General features: G+C 50.8%; 1 protein-coding gene across 5 annotated transcripts in view; it reads right to left on the bottom strand.

Moving 5' to 3' along the window:
• AHRR (aryl hydrocarbon receptor repressor) overlaps positions 1 to 19045 on the bottom strand; it is a 71227-nt gene that overhangs the window by 17307 nt on the left and 34875 nt on the right. The window contains exon 1 of one of the 5 annotated variants that reach the window (XM_027125409.1): positions 2360 to 3685. The exons of the other annotated variants lie outside the window; for them this stretch is intronic. Coding sequence (XP_026981210.1) covers positions 2360 to 2362 — 3 coding nt within the window. The 5' untranslated portion in view covers positions 2363 to 3685. Of the gene's footprint in view, positions 1 to 2359; positions 3686 to 19045 lie in introns of those variants that run through there. 5 annotated transcript variants of the gene reach the window in all.

Below are 19045 nucleotides of genomic sequence, written 5' to 3'. Positions count from 1 at the left end.
ATGGTTTTAAAAAGGAATTCTACCAAATCTTTAAAAATCAGATAACACCAGTGCCCCATAAATCGTCTCGGAAATAGAAAGTGAAGGAAACTTTCTAATTCGTTTTAAGAAGTATAACACTGACACTTGATTCTGATAAGGAAAATACAATAAAACTAAAATTGCTTACTGTGACTACTGGTGCAAATATGCTACATAAAATATTAGCAAACAGACTTCAGTTTCACGTTAAGAAAAGTATACATCATGACCAAAGGAATTTGTTCCAGGAATGCAAAGTTGGATATCAGGAAATACTAAGAAATTCATTAATATAATACACCACATTTATAGATCTAAGGAGAAAAACCTATGATTATCTTTTTTTTTGGCTGTGTTGGGTCTTTGTTGCTGCGCGTGGGCTTTCTCTAGTTGTGGTGAGCTGGGGCAACTTTTCATTGCGGTGCGCAGGCTTCTCATTGTGGTGGTTTCTCTTGTTGCAGAGCATGGGCTCTAGGTGTGCCGGTTTCAGCAGTTGCAGCACATGGGCTCAGAAGATGTGGCTTGTGGGCTCTAGAGCGCAGGCTCAGTAGTTGTGGCGCATGGGCTTAGCTGTTGCGCAGCATGTGGGATCTTCCCGGACCAGGGCTTGAACCCATGTCCCCTGCATTGGCAGGCGAATTCTTAACCACTGCACCACCAGGGAAGTCCCTATGATTATCTTTATAGATGGCAAAAAGCTTTCAACAAAATTCAACACTCATTCCTGATAAAAACACACAAGAAAATAGGAATTGTGGATACATCTTAACCTGGTAACATGTGTGTGCATGTTGTATGTGTGTGTGTGTCTGTCCATGTTATTCCCAAGGTAGCAACTTAATGGGGGAAAATTCTAGGTGTTTCCAGTATGATCAGGAAGCAAGGCAACTATGCCTATGACATCCCATACTGGGGTGTGTAAACTACACCCCCCGACATATAGCCTGCCACTGGTTTTGTAAATGAAATTTTACTAGAACACGGCCACACCTGTTCATTTACGTATTGTCTCGAGCCACTTTTGCACTACAACAGCAAGGCTGAGTAGTTACGACAGAGACAATATGGCCCAGGGGTCCCCAGTGCCCAGGCCGCACAGCAGGAGGTGAGTGCAGCGGGCAAGTGAGGGAAGCTTCACCTGCCGCTCCCCATGGCTGTCCGTCACTAGCATCCCCGCCTGAATATCCCCCCAACCCCATCCGCGGAAAAGCTGTCTTTCATGAAACCAGTCGCTGGTGCCAAAAAAGTTGGGGACCGCTGATATGGCTCACAAAGCCTGAAATATTTCACCATCTGGCCATTTAAAGAAAGAGTTTGCTGACTCCTGTCCTGTAGTATCTGGGGGGTGTTAACTGTTGCAACTAGAAGAGAGAAATCAATGGGAGGTATAAGAATTGAGAAAGTAAAACGATGGCTATTTGCAGATGATACCATGGTTTACTCAGAAAACCCTAGAGAATCAATGATAAAATAACTCAAAGAATTCAGTAAGCAGCAGGGATATAAAATTAAATATATATATTCAATAACCTTTACATATGAGAAAAATGACCATATTAGAGGACATCATGGTGGTTAAAACCCCATTTACAAAGAAGACCCAGGACTTGTAAACTCAACAAGAAATGTGCAAAATCGATGCAAAGAAAACGTCAAATCATCTCAACAGGGCTTCCCTGGTGGCGCAGTGGTTGAGAGTCCGCCTGCCGATGCAGGGGACGCGGGTTCGTGCCCCGGTCCGGGAAGATCCCACGTGCCGCAGGGCGGCTGGGCCCATGAGCCATGGCCGCTGAGCCTGCGCATCCGGAGCCTGTGCTCCACAACAGGAGAGGCCACAACAGTGAGAGGCCCGCGTACCACAAAAAAAAAAAAAAATCTCAACAGACACAAAGTTATATGTGAACAAATGGAAAGACATCCTTTGCTCTTGGACTGGGTGACTCACCATCATAAAGATGCCCATTCTTCCTAAGTGAAGTTCTCAACAGAGTGCAATATTGTCTATATCAAACTTTGTTATTGACCTACAGCTGATTTACAATATTGTGTTAGTACAGGTGTACAGATATATATACATATCTGAATCACTATATATATTTTTATATACTCTTTTTCGGATTCTTTCCCATTGTGGGTTATTACAAGATACTGAGTATAGTTCCCTATGCTATGCAGTAGGCCCTTATGGTTTATCTATTTTATATATAGTGGAGTGTATATCACATTTTTATGGAGCCAGCAAGTTGATACTAAATATGGAAAGTAAACACGCACTAACTGTTACAAAAACACTGAAAAAGAAAGTTAGGGAAGACTGTTATTTCTTGTCAAAACATACCATCAGGCCTCCACAACTAAAGGAGCTGGGTGCGGGTGCGTGAATAGACAAGTGCGTCCGTAGCCTGGGATAGGAAGCCCAGCGCGGGGCCGGTACAGGTGGAGAGGTGGTGGCATCCAAACTACTAGACAAGACGGGCTTTTCAACAGATGGTTCTCCCCTGAGATTCTGTCTGTCTGTTTAACAGGCTGAGTGTTCATCTACAGTTGACCAATATTTCTTGTCGTGGAGCATCACGCATTCCAGCTCTGCGCTCAGCCACCACGCCTCATTCCTTCACGGCGATGATGGACTTGGTGTGCCGCGCCGCGTTCAGGATGGCTTCATCTAGTCTCACAAGTAAAACGGGCTGAATTTCTCCCGAGCGCCGTCTCTGCCTGGTTTTAGTACAGGGTTCCTGACCGCACAGAATTAGCTGCCCCTTCCCTCATTTTGTGTGCTCTGGAATGGCTCTGGAATGGTACTTTCTGTCCCTTAGAGGTTTACCTAAAATTTGCTTTTAAAACAAGTGGACCAGATACCAGAGCTGCCACCCTGATCAGTGTCCCCTCAGCTCCTGCAGCCGGAAGGCTCGAGACTCCACTGTCCAGCCCTGCCCCAGCCAACCCGCAGCCCCGGAGGCTGCTGCGTGCTCAGGCTTCTGCCTTGTCGTCTCCCTACATTCTTCCAGTTAATTTTGTTGCAGATTTTCTGCCTTCTCCGTTTCACATTAGGACGGCACTTTTGTTTCAGATGTGTGTGTTTCTCTGTCGATGGGTGTCGGGGGCAGCGGGGACACGGAGCTGCTGACTGGTGTCCGGCTTAAACGGAGGTCGTGTGTTCTGCCCAAAGTGACATCACACCACACACCATTCACGAGGAAGCCCCCTGGAAAGGGACGCAGTCTCGCAGCCTCAAACGAGACAAAGCCACAACTTAGCCATTAGAGTATAACTCAGAGAAGAAACGCCGCAGCCCTCAGGAAGACATACAGCAAACACTCGACAAAGATCTTATTCAAGAGGGAAGCACTGAGACATTAAACCAGCCTAAGACGTGTCTGAGACACTAGGTGCTCACAGGCAGCTGGGATGAGATTGCTGCATTAGATGCGAAATTAAAATCCCCCTGGGTGATCCCTGAGCAGCCCTGTGCCCACATGACTTGAAGAGGAGGTACCACCCAACTTTTCACTTTATTTCAAAATTCTGGACTTTCTGACACACAGGTTCAAACACCCGGGTGGTGACTTTGCAATAGGATTTAGACTCTGTGCTGAGTTTTCTGAGCAAGAAACAAACCCAAGCCTCACATAGCCCCCAGCTGCACCTCTGCCCTAAACAGTGTGGCACTGGTGACCACATCTCATCGCAAAGCCCGTTATCACTCACCCACCCCAAACCCCAGTGAACTGAAAATCGACGCTGGGTGACACCCATGTCCACCGGAACGTCTCCAGAACCAGACAGACTGTGTCATTCGTTACTGTAATTCCTGTGCGGCTCCCGGGAGAAGTGTCTGGTCCCACTGTCCTCACGTCTTTGAGCCGCAGATGCAAAGTCCAGCGTTTGCCTGGATCTCATCCCAGTGGGCTAGTCACGAGTCTGTGAATATGCCAACCCCCAGTGTTTCTTGGTGCGGGGGGAACCTATGAAACATTTGCGATGTTCTATGGTTAACAAAAGCCCCAATTTTCCTATATGTTGACTGCCTCTTTCCCTCCCACTGTTTGGGTCAATCACTAGGACACGAAGCAGACCCCAAAGAGCCTCGTCGGTGAGTCCTTCCCAGCCAGACTGGGTACCAGCCCGGAGATGGCAAGTCCTGTGCCAGCCCGGAGATGGCAAGTCCTGTGCCAGCCGGAGATGGCAAGTCCTGTGCCAGCCCGGAGATGGCAAGTCTGGACAGCACTTCTCACAGTTTCTGCGCCACTTCAGAGATGCTTTACCTAAAAACAGAAAACCTTCGCATCCACTTCCACCGGTCTGGAGGATTTCCTGAAGCGCTGTCAGTCTCAGAATCGAAGATGAGGCTGGGCCTCTGAGGCTCAGATTCCTGTGCCCCTCAGACACTGACCCAACCGAGACACTGCACTTTGTTAATGCCAGGTTTTCTTATATTGCGGTAAAATCTACGTAACAGAAAACTCACCATTTTAGCCACTTTCAAGTGCACAGTTCTGTGGCACATTCACGTGGTTGTATGGCCGTCACCACCATCTCCAGAACTTTCACATCTTCCCAAACTGACACTCTGCCCCCCCCGCCCGGCCCCGCCATCTACTCCCTCCTCCAGGGACCTCCTACGTGGACTCGCGCAGGACTGGGCCTTCTGTGACGAGCTTGTTTATTCAGGCCCACACCCTCCGGGGCATCCGTGTTGAAGAATGTGTCAGAATGTCCTTCCTCTTTAAGGCTGACTAATACTCCATTGCACGTACAGACCACCTCTGCTTATCCGTCATCGCTTGATGGGCATCTGGGCTGCTTTCGGCTCCTGGCTCCCGAGGACGATGCTGCTGTGAACAGGGGCTCCAGCAAGACGTGAGCACATTTCGGGAAGGAAGGTGTCTAGAGCAAGGAGGAAAGTCCACAGCTTCTCCCGCCGCAACACTGCCTGGGAGGAAGGAGGCGTGTGATGGGGCGGACCTGCCGCCAGCTCAGAGCTGGGAGTCTTTCCAGAATGAGGACGGTGCCTGTGTTCTCACTGGCCCTCCTGCTCTGGCTTCAAGCGCCTCACCTGGGAAACCCGGGGTTCCTGTGCTGCTGGGACTTGATCTGAATGGGCACCTGCCTCCCTCCCTGCCCCGTGCCCATGCCCAGCGGGGTCTGATGGCCGAGACCCCGGGGGCTGGTGCCGCCCATTGCGGCCGTGACTGTGACCCTCAGACAAGGGAAGCCAGCTCTGGCCTCCACAGGCCTCGCGTCTTATTGGGAGCTGGCCGCAGCGCCCCAGAACGGGGCCCTGCAGGCTGCCGGTCCAACACCCTCCCTTGGGGCTCTGCAGTGCCCCTCCGCCAGGGGTCTGGGCAGAAGCAGGGTGGGTGGCGCTGGGTCCACCTCGGGACTGTCAGGACACAGCATCCATCCTTCTTACAGCCTCAGCTCAGCGCTGACCAGGGAGAGATGACGTCACCAGTGGCCATGCGGCCCAGGTGACTGAGCCCAGACACCTCAGCTCAGCGCTGACCAGGGAGAAGTGACGTCACCAGTGGCCATGCGGCCCAGGTGACTGAGCCCAGACACCTCAGCTCAGCGCTGACCAGGGAGAGGTAATGTCACCAGTGGCCATGTGGCCCAGGTGACTGAGCCCAGACACCTCATGGGGCTGGGCAGTGGTGGCCGCGAGGGCCTTGCGCCCTCCCCCGGGCAAGCTGCAGACTCGGTGCATTCCCCCCCAGCCCCCCGGCAGCGGGAGGGGGCGAGGTGGGTGCTGGCTGTACCACCAGCCCTCGCACAGCATTTCCCATTTCAGAGACTCATGACATCCCACTAATAATAGTCCAAAGACCAAAGAAATGTTCAGGGTTTGAGTATATAAAATGCCGTCTCAAAAAAGATTTTACGAGATTAGTCATGACCAAAAACAACCTTAATTTTAACTCCTAAGGCAGAAATTTAAAAAAGCAAAAAGACCATAAAGTGCTGTTTGCCGACCCATATGGATTCAATATCAGATTGACGTTCTGGTCCAGAACCATCACGCCAAATACTTTTGCACATGTGGGACCGTCTTTCAAATATGCGTCGCAAACATTTGTTTGTTTTCTCTCTCTCTCTTTTTAATCCTACAAGACTTTTGTGTTTTTTTAAACATGGTACATGGAAAATGAGATCACTTTTCCAAGTGGAAAAAAGAATTTGGCCCCAAGCGGAAGGCTGCACTTTTTTAAGGGGAGAAACAAGCACATCCACATTCAATTACTTAGCAGTCACAGGACCTGCACCTGCCACTGCAGGGCCTGCCACTCGCTCTGCCCCCCGATGCCGCTGCCCAGCCCCTCTTCGGGGATCAAGCCAAACGGGTGAGAAAGCGGAACTTCCTTTTGCCAACCCTTGAATATCCTGATCTCTTCCAGCCCACGCAGAAAAAATAGCTAGCCTGTACTTCAAAGATTGCTCGTCAAGGTCACGGCAGAGGAAAAAGAAGAGGGAAAAAGGAACAATTCCAACGGCCCCTCTCACCGCCCCTCCCTGGAATGAAGGGAAGTTGGGAGCTGTGCCCTCCCCTGAGAGCCGTTGCCACGGTTACAGAGCAACACCGCAAGGCCAGGGCCGCCAGTCACGCGAGCTAGTGAGGGGCACCCGGCGTGTCGGGCAGCCGCTCGGCCCTGCTGGAGCCAGATCACTCGCCGGGCCTCGCAGTGGGGCCTGAGTGCGTGCGAGGCGCTCCTGCTGGGAGCGGATCGCTGGCTGTTTATAGATCCCACAAACAGTAAACTTGGCCTTGGGCTCCTGCCACGGAGCCGCTACGGCACTTGAAAGCAGTTCTCAAAGATGCAGTTGGCTGACAGGGCAGGACCGCAAGGGTGGAGGCAGGTGCGGACGCCCAGGCCCTGGGAGCTAGACCCTCGTGCCAGCGCGGCCCCTGCTCTGGCCACCCCCTGCCCAGGGCCCTCCAGGTCCTTCTCTCCAGGTGAGTGACCTGGCTGTGGCACAGACACCTGGGCGGTGGAGGTACCTGGACGGTGAGCTTGGCCCTGGGCCCTCCAGCCTCCCTGTGGCTGGTGGGAGTGGAGCCCAGACCCGGACACAGAACGTGGCCACAGCAGACAGACACCTCTCTTCCTTCCCTGGGGGGACGCAGCTATTCCAACCGAGTGCTGCCTTTTCAGCTGTGTGACCTCGGACAAGCCAAGGGGCAGAGCAGGGCCTGAGTGACCACAGCGATCGCTGACCAGTGAGCCCTGCACAGTGACCCTGGACGGTCAGCGGTTCCTGGTGGACAGTCAGGGGTTTCACAGTGGAGAGTTCTGGGGGTCTAAAAGCCACGGAGAGGCCATGTCCAGCCAGGCCCCAGGCAGCTGAACTGCCTTCAGGGGTGGAGCCAGGAGCTGGGGGCTTCTGACCCACAGGGAGACCACTGAGTGGACAGAAAGCACGACCTTGAGGGCCTCGGTGGGACACAGCCTGGGCGTGGCGCTGCCCTCGGCCGCTTGGCGTACGGTCGGGCTGGCGGGGACTGTGGGCCAGCGGGAAGGAGGCAGGGTGTGGGCTGGCGGCCGCCGGGGAGTGGGGGGCAGGCTGCCCTTCCTGGCTGCGTCCACCTGCGGGCCAGCTCTCACGAAGCCTCTGACACTTTTATCTATGTCTGTCGAACCCCTGAAGGAAAAGCCACGTCAAAGGAGTCTGGGAACGACAGGCTCAGCGGTCACAACGGGAGGTGAGAAAGTGTGGTTTCTCTGAGCACCAAGACCAAAGTGGGAGACAGAGCAGCCCGTGCCGCAGCCTGCTCAGCGGAGGCCCCGGAAAAGTGTGGGTGCAGCGGTGAGGACATCAAGGAATTCTCCCCGGAGCGGTCGAGCTGGGCATCCTGGGGCTGCCCGCCCCGGATCCCCAGACATACGCCCATCAGCCTCGCCAGTGCCATTCTTCAACAGCTGGGGACCCAGGGGGTTGTGCAGCCGCCATCCCTCACAGCCACCCCGAGACCCTTGCCCCTGGGCCACCCGGCCCCCCCACCCCTGCCGGCTCTGCTCTGCCCTTCCGGCCGACTCCTACTGTGCTCCACCTTCTGCGCCGGGCGACTCCGTGATTCGGCCACACGTGGTCTGGGGTTTCACACCTGCGTTTCTGGAGGACGCGTGGGCCCTCACCTGCGCGCCCGGCACCAAGGGGCAGAAACCTCAGCAGGGAGGCCCCGTCCACGACCTGCCGGGAGCCAACACCCTCGGGGCCCCCGGCGACTTCTCCCAACCAGGGAAGGGTTTTCTAGGTCTTTCTCTAGAAGAGCGACGGCCTGAACGTGAGAAAGTCTCCACTCTTGTTCCCAGTAGGTCGCCTGTGGTTCCTGAGAAGTTCCCGGCAACTGTGCTGGCTTTTCCAGAAACCACGCCAGCACGGGCCGGCAGGGGTCGGTGGCCTGCTGGGTGTCTGCGGGCTCCCAGACGCGCAAGACCGCTCTCACACCATTTCCACGGGATCCGTGGGCGCCACTGGGTCCAGGCTGCGTGGGTCACCTTCACAGGCCCGAGGCTGGCTGTGGGAATGGGTGAAACCCCTTCACCTCGGCGAGTCAGCACATCTGCCCGTTGGCCACCCCCTCCCCTGAGGATTTTCATTGCTTTAACCTTAGGGTCCTGCTCCAGCCTCGAACTCAGAACCAAACACCATCCAATGAGTCTGAGCCTCCCCTCCGGCTCCTTTTAAGTTCTTTTGGCATCCAGGTTAAGCACGGATGCGAGGCTTCTGTGGGTGCAGGGCGAGCCAGCGTGGGCTCTGTCCCCTCCCCAAAGTCAGCACACATCATCCAAACAGGAGTGAGCCCCAGAAAGGCCATGGGGACCCCAGCTGCTCCTCACTGTGGCCCAGGCAGCCCTGCGCGGGGGGGCGGAGCAGAGAACAGGTAGAAGGAAGCCTCTCTATGGTCTGCTGCGGCCCCTCCCCCAGCTGCCTGGGGACAGTCGGCCTGGTGGGATGACAGAGGCAAGAGCGCACCGGGCACTCACCCCTCCCTGCCCCCCCTCCACAGTTTCATGCAAACCCCAGGCCAGGGCTCCTTCCAGGTGGCCCTTTCTGAGGGGAAGCCCTCACCAAGGAGGCAAACCCGCCGGCCCAGCCCCTCCCCCCAACCCCTGCCCTCTGACCCTCCCTCCTGCCCCCAGCACACAGCTGCTCAGGGACAGAACACACGGACCAGGAGACAGCCTGGGAGATGCCTGGCAGGTGGGGCAGCACAGAAAGGAGACCAAGGATGAGACAAGCATGAATTTAAATAAATATGTTTAAGGAGATAAGAAAATCGATTAGCAAAATGAAATAATAAGAAGAAATAGTACAAGCAAATCAAGGGGAGCTATTTATTAGGGATGAGAATGTAAGGAAGAAAGAAAACATTCGAGGGTGTGCTGTGATGGGTACCAACCTGGAAGATCAGTCCTGAAGACAGCAGGGAAGGGAAACCAGACAGAACGCAGACGTAAGAGCAGCAGATGGGAGACAGTGCCCAGGGATAGCTGGGTAAAGGTGTCTCCAGAGGTAGAGCCAGTGACAGAGGGGGACAGCATTGGATGCAACGATGGAAAACAAAATCCAGACCTCAGATGGAAAGAACTTGGAGCACCAAGCAGGCAAAACAGACGAAAAAGACACATTACAGTGCAATTCAAGAACATCAAAGCCAAGAATGTCAGGCTCACGAAAGCTCAAGAGGGAGCCGGAGCAGAGCCGCTGCAGAGAACCAGCCGCGGACCCCGTCAGCGGCACCCGCGCTGCAAACACTGGGAAGGAGTTCTGAAGGTTGAAGGAAAAGCTTTGAACCTAAGATTCTATATCCCACCAAGCTGTTATCCAAGCACGAAGGCGCGGGGTGAGATGCAGGAAGATTTCACATCAAGACCCTCAGTGAAAGCACTGAGGGGAGGCCCTCAGAACAAGAAGCACATCTGGGGGCTGCGAGGAGGGTGACCCACATCCTGAACCTCAGGGGGGCCTTAAAAAGTCAGGAACACAGACTAGATCTGTGCCGTCCAGGATTCCACTTCTGGACAAAGTCACTGTGTCCGTGCGGGGTCTGGGGCCTTGGACGGATGCAGGACTGCTGGGAGACGCCAGTCCTGCGAAATCTAGGGGGTCAAAGAGAAACCTGCTTGGAAAGACCTGCGCTGAAGGGGATCCCCCGAGAACGAAAGCAGAGTGTGTGACTTAAACTGGCATGAGAAAGCTCAGTCAGAACGGGGAGCTAGAGAGGAGAAAAAGAAACCAAGGAGAGTGCAGTCAATAGAAACAAAATATGAGGGCAGAAATTAGCCCCCAAGAGTAATTCCAAGAAGAAGAAAGGGGCTAGACTCGCCGACTACAGGATCCCCCCACAAACACTGCAAGAGAGCCACTTCCCAAGAAAGGAAAGCTGACGATGAAAGTACGAGGAGGGGTCCCAGCTGCAAGGACACCAGAAAGCTGAGCAGCTTCAAAGTCTGGACTCTAGCGGGACGAGGGCTGGAGTCAAACGTGCAGGATGTGAGAGCCACAGAGCCCCGGAGCCCCGGCCAGGCTTCCTGCTAGAGCGGCCGCCTGGAGCCGGGGTGGCGTGAGCTGCCAGCTGACGGCTCACAGAGCTGCTGCCCCCGGGTTTCCCCAGGTTTCAGGCGTCCGCGTGTCCCCGCCGCCACTGCAGCCCTCGCTTCCGCTCTGCCGGGGGATTGAGCGCGTCATGGTTCTGCTGGAATCCGCCTGGCGTCTGTGCTCGCAGACTCTTCTGGGGGGAGGCGGGGGGGGGGCAGGGAATGCACTGTCCTCACTGACCGCAGGCCTGGGCCTTACCTCCCTGGCGGACGAGCTGCCCCCCCCCAGTGTCTGGTCCACCGCCTTCTCCCCCCACCCCTTCTGGAGGGGCCTTGGGCTCCAGGTCCCCAGCTGCCACTTGGTCACGGCCTGGTCCATGTGGAGGAAGTGGAACTGGGGGGGGCCAGGATGCCCGGGCTGTCCTCACTCCCTGCCGCCACTCCAAGGACAGGCAGGTACATGTGGATCCCCGGTTGGAAGCCCCCTCCCCTGAGGCACCTCCTCGTGGCCTTCCAGCCTCCACCTTCTCGTCTCCGAGCCCGGACTCTCCTGTCCTGGGTGCAGAATTTCACAGAGGCGAACACCTGGTCCTTCTCATCCTCTGTGCTGTTCACCCAGCAGGGCCTTTCAGGCTGGAAACTCAGTCCTGGGCTCTGCGAAACCTTCTGGGTTGCTTCCTTGATGATTTCCTCCCCTGTGGTCTTTCTGGAGCTCCCATTATGCAGGTCCCGTGGGGCCTGGCCATTTCCCCGACTTCCCTCTGTTATTCTCCGCTCATTCTTCACTTACGCATGGGAGCACTCTAACTCCAGACCCTTCTACGGATTTCTAGGTGTTGCTCTCATGCTTTTAATTTCTGAGCTCTTTTAAGATCTCTGAATGGTCGCTTTTACAGCTACCTGTGTCCCTTGTGTCTGAGCGGCTCGAGGGCTGTATGGTCTGCCTGTCTGGTCATCTCCACTTTGCACATCTGTCTCCTCCAAGCTGACTTTCCTCCTGGATCCTGTGTTTTGCTCCATCAGCCTCTTTCCCGGAGGGTCCAGGATCCCTGTGTGCGCTGGATTTGAGGAGCGGGTTTGGGACAGCCGACAGGAGGCCGCCACCACAAGCCTGTGCGGCCTCGGTGCCGCACGTCCTGCAGGGGGAGCCCGGACGTCTGCACTTTTAGTCCCTTATCCATATAAAGTAGCAAATTCACAGGCTCTGAGAACCAAGATGGCAGCACTGGAGGCCCTTCCCCTGCTGAGCGCCGACCCGAGTTACTGCATCCGCTCAGCACCAGAATGTTCGAGTCACGCTGGGGGGAAGGCAAGAAACAGATGCCACCTCTGAGCTGACACAAACAGCGGAGTGATCAGGTAAGGGACGCAACCAGCTAATACACCCTCCTCCATGAGATAAAGGTAGCACTTTGAAATGAAAACAACAAAAAAGATGAAACGTCTCAGAAGAGAAACAGACACTATAAAAAGAAAGAACTGAATGAGAATTTTAGAACTGAGAAATAAAATATACGAAGTTAAATTTTCACTGGATGGGCTTAATGGCAGAATGGAGGTGACAGAGAAAAGGGTCAGTAAAGGCAGATAATAGGAAGTGTCCAGGCTGAGAGAGAAAATATTGGAAAAAACTGAAGAGAGCCTCAAGGACCTGTGGGACAGTGTGAAAAGGCCTAACACCTGGGCCAGTGGAGTTTCCGAAATAAAAGAGAAAGAGGTTGGGGAAATAAAAATATTTGAAGAGTATGGCTGAAAACTTTCCAAATTTGGTGAAAGACATAAATTTATAGATTCAGAAAGCTCAGCGAACGCTAAACAGGACAATCTGATAAACCCAAGCACATCAACATTAAGCATCAAAAGTCAACAGAGGGGCCTCCCTGGTGGCGCAGTAGTTGAGAGTCCGCCTGCCGATGCAGGGGACACGGGTTCGTGCCCCGGTCCGGGAGGATCCCACATGCCGCGGAGCGGCTGGGCCCGTGAGCCATGGCTGCTGAGCCTGCGCGTCCGGAGCCTGTGCTACGCGGCAGGAGAGGCCACAACAGTGAGAGGCCCACGTACCGCAAAACAAAAACAAAAACAAAAACAAAACAAAAGTCAACAGAGATACTGAAATGGAATACTAATAAATATTACTAAAATCAAAAAGAAGGCAGAAAAGATGGAAACAAAAAATAGAAAAATTATGAAACGGTAGACTGAAATCCAATAATATCAATGATTACCCTAATATAAATGGCCTCACACACCAATTAAAAAAAAAAGATACTGTCAGACTGGACTTAGAAAAACAAAAAAGGTCCAAATATGTACTGCCAACAAAGGAGAGATATACATTAAATATAATAATACAAATGGACTCAAAGTAAAAAGATGAAGCAAGACATGCCAAGGAAACATTAACTAAAAGGAAGCTGGGGTGGTAAGGTTAGCATTAGACAAAGCCCACTTCAGAGCAAGGACAATTACCGGGAATAAAGAGGCATCTTATATAATGATAATGACAGAAAGGAAAATTCATGAAGAAAACATAGTAATCCTAAGTGCGTTTGCGATATACGACAGAACTCCAAAACACATAGAGCAAAAACTGGCAGAACTTAAAGGAGAAATACAAGATTCCACAATTATACTAGAAGATGTCTTTCAGGTTAAGACTAGACAGAAACTCAACAAGGATATAAAAGCCATCAACATTGTCAACCAACTTGATGTGACTGGAGTTTATAGAACACCTCATCCAAGGACAGCAATCTGGTGGGGGCCCCTTCCTGGCTCACAGATAGCCGTCTCCCACGTGGTAGAAGGGGCGGGGGACTCTCTGGGGTCTCTTTTATAAGAACACAGATCCCATTCATGACCAAGTCACCTCCCAAAGACCCCACCGCCAAACACCATTGCACTGGGGGTTAGGTCTCCAATCTAGTATGAATTTGAATTCTATTAATTTGCGGGGGATACAAGTATTTGGTCCATGGCAACAACCAATGAAACCAATAGCTGTGTCTCTGAAAAAAATCAATAAGATGAATACACCTCTAGCCCAGCTGACTAAGAAAAAATAAGAGAAGATGCAAATTACCAATGAAATGAGAAAGGAGACATAGTCACAGAACCCACAGACATTAAGAAGGCAACATGGAGCCCATGGTGCTGGACTGCGGAGGCTGGGAGACGGCTGGGAGGCGCTGTGGGGCCTGGGAAGCCACATTCTGCGGAGGGGAGGGGGCCATGGAAGAAGACTGGGCCCAGGTGCCCCAGGGGCCTTGTAGGGGGAGGGGGCGGCCTCCCAGCGTACCCGACAGCCCTGTGTGGGAGTGGGCTGGTAGGATGAGTAAGTCGGCTGGTGGTGGGCCCGGCGGGGCCCTGAGGGGCTGCCTGCGAGCTAGCGGCCCCTGCTGGGTACATGTGAGCTGGAGAGCTAGAGGAAAGAGCTCACCACACTGAGGCGGGGCGGGGCGGGGGTGGGGGGGACGGCGGGGGCCCTCCTCTGACTTTTCCTTCTCCTTATGACTTTTGGAATCAAGTTTGTGTTTCACATTCTCACAAAAGGATAGTAAGTGAAATCAACAAAGATAGGAAAGGACCCCCGGAACGTCACACTCTCGGAAGACCCGTCACACCCAAACTGAGGGGTTCTCTGCAAGACGACAGGCCAGTGCTCCTTGGGAAGTCAGTGTCCCAGAACCCCAGGGCAGGCCAAGGAACGTTCTAGATTAAAGGAGGTGAGAGAGGCAGGACAGCTAAACATGTGACGGGTTTCCTGTTGGCACAAACAGGGCACTGGGACCGTGTGGGAGCTGAGTCGGCTATGGACACAGTCACAACACAGCCTCAGAGCCCTTGGTCCGGCATCTGTGCCCAGGCCGTGGGGGGCATCCTGGTTTAGCAAATGCACCGAGGCCTCTAGGAGTAAAGGGCATCACGCCTGCCACGCACCCTAAATCGGGTCAGAAGAGAAAATGAGTGTGGAGAGAGGGCAAGTGCTAACACGGAAACGTCTGGGAATCCGAAAAATTCTTTGTACCGCTCTGTCAACTGTTTTGTAAGTCTGAAATCACACCGAAATAATAAAAGAAGAAAGAGGTTAAGAAAAAGCAAAAGAAAAGGGCAACTGGAAAACCATGGACGATTTTGTACCCATAAAATCAATAACATAGATGAAATAGACCGACTCTTTGAAAGATACAAACTACTAAAGTTCACACGAGAATAGATAACCTGAATAGTCCTTTATCAATTAACAAAACTGAATTCATACTTTAATCTCCTATGATTAAAACTATGATTTGAATTATTAAACTTCTAAAGAAAACTCCCAGACCAGTTGTTTTCTCTGCTGAATTCTAATAAGCATTTCAGGAGGAAATAATACCAATTCTACACAATCTCTTTCAGAAAAGAAAAGAGAGGGGAACACGCTCAGATAGTTTTATGAAGCCTCCACTAGCATATGACCCCACAACCAGACAAGAAAGAAACAAAAGTGTTTCTCATGAACAAAAATCCCCACAAACATTACCAAATTTAATCCAGCAATATATAAATAAGATCTATCCTGGGCATGCAAGGTTGGGTCAGCATTTGAAAATCGATTAATGTAATTCACAATATTAACAGACTCAGGAAGAAAAATCATGATCATCTCAATAGACGCAGCAAAAGCATCTGACAAAACGAATCCATTCATAATAAGAACTCTCAGAAAACAAGGAATAGAGGGAAATTTCTTCATCTAATATAAGGCATCTATAAAAAGCAAAACAAGCAAAAGACTGAAGTTTTCTCCCTAAGGTTAGGGAAAGGCAGAGGTGTTCGCTCTCACCTCATCTACTCTGTTGCACTGGAAGGCCTAGGAGTGCAATAAGGCAGGAAAAATAAAGCATGCAACTTGAAAAGTAGATAAAAGCTGTCTCTATTCTCAGAAAACATGATGATCTACGTAAAAATTCCCACAGAATCTACAAAAAAGCTCCAAGAATTACTGATGAATTCAGAAGGGTCACAGACAAAAAGTCAACCTAGAAAAATAAATTGTATTTCTGTATACTAGTAATGAAAGTAGAAATTAAACAGCAGCTCCACGTACAATAGCAATACAAATATTAATAGAAAATACTAAGGTATAAATCTAACAATATACACAGGCTCTTTAGGCTGAAAGCCATAAAACGCTGATGAAAGTAATAAAAGACCTAAATTAATGGGAGACACTGTTCATGAATTGGGAGAGTAGTGCTGTCAGGCCGTCAGTTCTCCCCAAACTGATCTGCCGCTCTAACACAACCCCAGTCAAAATTCCAGCCAGAATTTCTGTAGCTGTCAACAAGCTAATTCTAAAATTTATGTGGAGGGACTTCCCTGGTGGTCTAGTGACTAAGACTCCGTGCTCCCAATGCAGGGGGCCCAGGTTTGATCCCTGGTCAGGGAACTAGATCCCACATGCTGCAACTAAGTAAGAGTCCGCATGCCACAACGAAGATCCCGCACGTGGCAACGAAGATCCCGAGTGCTGCAACTAAGACCCAGAGCAGCCAAAAAATTAAATTAAATAAATATTTAAAAAAATAAAATAGGGCTTCCCTGGTGGCGCACTGGTTAAGAATCCACCTGCCAATGCAGGGGACATGGGTTCGAGCCCTGGTCCGGGAAGATCCCACATGCCATGGAGCAACTAAGCCCATGTGCCACAACTACTGAGCCTGTGCTCTAGAGCCTGTGAGCCACAACTACTGAGCCTGCATGCCACAACTACTGAAGCCCGTGCGCCTAGAGCCTGTGCTCTGCAACAAGAGAAGCCATCACAATGAGAAGCCCGCACACCACAACAAAGAGTAGCCCCTGCTCGCCACAACTAGAGAAAGCGTGTGTGCAGCAACAGACCCAATGCAGCCAAAAATAATTAATTAAAAAATAATAATAAAATAAAATAAATAAAATTTATGTGGAGAATTGGGAGATTAGGATTGACATACATACACTACTATGTATAGAATAGATAACTAATGAGAACCTACTGTATAGCACAGGGAACTCTACTCAATAATCTGTGGTGACCTAAATGGGAAGGAAATCTTTAAAAGAGTGGATATATGTATGCGTATGACTGATTCACTTTGCTGTACAGCAGAAACTAACACAATATTGTAAAGCAACTATACTCCAATAAAAATTAATTAAAAAAATAAAAAATAAAAAAATAAAAGAAATAATACTTGAACTCTCAAAAAAATGTAATAAAATTTATGTGGAAAGACAGCGAAACCAAAATAGCCAAAACAATTCTGAAAAAGGACAACAAAAAACAGGGGCCAATTCACACTGTCTGATTTCAGGACTTATTATAAAGATATATATATATATATATATATATATGTATATTTTATTATTTAATTAAATTTTTTTTTTTTGCAGTATGCGGGCCTCTCACTGTTGTGGCCTCTCCCGTTGCGGAGCACAGGCTCCGGACACGCAGGCTCAGCGGCCATGGCTCACGGGCCCAGCCACTCCACGGCATGTGGGATCTTCCCGGACCGGGGCACGAACCCATGTCCCCTGCATCGGCAGGCGGACTCTTAACCACTGCGCCACCAGGGAAGCCCATAAAGCTATATTAATTAAGACAGTGAAAGGTTGTGAAAGGTCAGACACACAATCTAGGCACCAGGACAGAGAGTCCAGAAACAGACACAAAAATGTGGCCAACTGATTTTTTATGAAGGTGTAAAGTCAATTCAGCGGAGAAAGGATCAACTTTCAAATAAATGGTTCTGAAAGAACTGGAATTCATATGCAAAAAAAATAAATCTTGACCTATGCCTCTCACCTTACACCAAGTTAAATAAAAATGGATCACAGACTTCAGTGTAAAACTTAAAACTGAATGTAAGAGTATAAAACACTGGACTCAAACATAAAAGTCTTTGTAACCTTAGGGTAGGTAAAGAGTTGTTGCATGTGACATCAAAATCATGACTTATCAAAAAAAATGGATAGATTGGACTTTGTCAAAGTTAAATACTTTCACTCTCTGCAAGGCCTTGTCAAGAGAATTGAAAAGACAAGCCAGGTTGTGAGCAATTACTACAGACCCTACATACAACAGAACCTACATACAACAGAACGTACATACAGTGAGGACACTTGTCCAGAACATTTATATGAGCTCTAAACTCGACAATAAGAAAGCAAACGACCTGATTTCTTTTTCTTTCTTTCTTTTTTTTTTTTTTAGTGGACAAAGACCTGAACAGACAGTTTACAAGGAGGATCTATGGATGGCAAATAGACACATGAAAAGATGCTCAGAATCATTAGTCATGAGGGAAACGCAAACTAAAACCATAGTGAGAGTCCAGCTATTAAAACTGCCTTGTAATACTGTGCAAACCAGGGACTTGCAGCAGCTGGAACTCCCGTTCCCTGCTGGCGGGGACGCACCAGCACAGCTACCTTGGAAAGCAGAGTGGCCATTTCTTACAAAGTTAGGCACACACATATGTAGGTATCATCCAAACAAAAGGAAAACCTATGTTCAGAGAAAAACCTGTGTGTGAATGTTTATCACAGCTTTACTCATAGCCAGCATACCCTGGAAACAACCCCGATGGCCTCAGCAGTTGGGTGGGCAAGCGCTCTGAGACGCCCACAACATGGGTGACGGACACTCAGGTGGAGGACGTGACTGCAAATGGACAGCAGGAGGGAAGCCTGGGGGTGGAGGAATTGCCGTGTTGCTCACCCTATACTCCCCAAAAGAACTCAATCAGGAAATGTCCCGTGCAGCACAGGACACCCGAACTCCAGCCAGGGTCAAGTGATCAGAGTGTCTTCTGGCCAGACAGGCCTGAACTCATGGCTACTGCGGGCACGTTGTCCCGTCCCCACTGAACTAGACGGCCCTGCAGCCCAGCTTGGATGGAGGATGAAGCCCGGGCGTGGCACTGACCACACACCCAAGGTCGGTGCTTCCAGAACCACGTCTGCCCTCATCCCCCACTCCCACGCCTCCTCCACCCCTCCCAGTGCCTGTACCAAGGTGCTTACTGGCGGCAGCTCTGCTGGGTCTTGGCTTCCCCGGGGGAGCCTCCAAACATGGACCAAGAGACTGGGCGTCCAGTCCCACCCCAACGGGGACCCTGGACAAGCCCCTAACGGCTCTAATTCCTGGTTGTTTCATGTTAAAATCACAGATGTTAGACCACAGTCACTCTTAATGTCTGTGTCAGCTCTAAATCTTATAGGAATTGATGACAGTTTATCTTCAAGAGACTGAAGATTGGAAATAAAACCTAGGATTTTCTTGTTATTATTGCTTGGTTTGCTTATTTTGCTCTGTTTGGGAATATTTTTAACTTGAAAATTAGTCTCTAATCCCAAAGTTTGAGAATCATTGCTCTGGCAGTGCTGTGAAGGGCCCTCGTCATATAACCAACCCTGATTCCAATCAAAGGGAGCGTCCAGAAACATCCTGTGGCTACAGAGAA

Source organism: Aethalodelphis obliquidens, unplaced genomic scaffold (assembly GCF_003676395.1).
Source record: "Aethalodelphis obliquidens isolate GAN/ISIS:26980383/991018 unplaced genomic scaffold, ASM367639v1 scaffold29, whole genome shotgun sequence".
NCBI lineage: Eukaryota > Metazoa > Chordata > Mammalia > Artiodactyla > Delphinidae > Aethalodelphis > Aethalodelphis obliquidens.
This window is presented reverse-complemented; position numbering and strand designations above follow the sequence as displayed.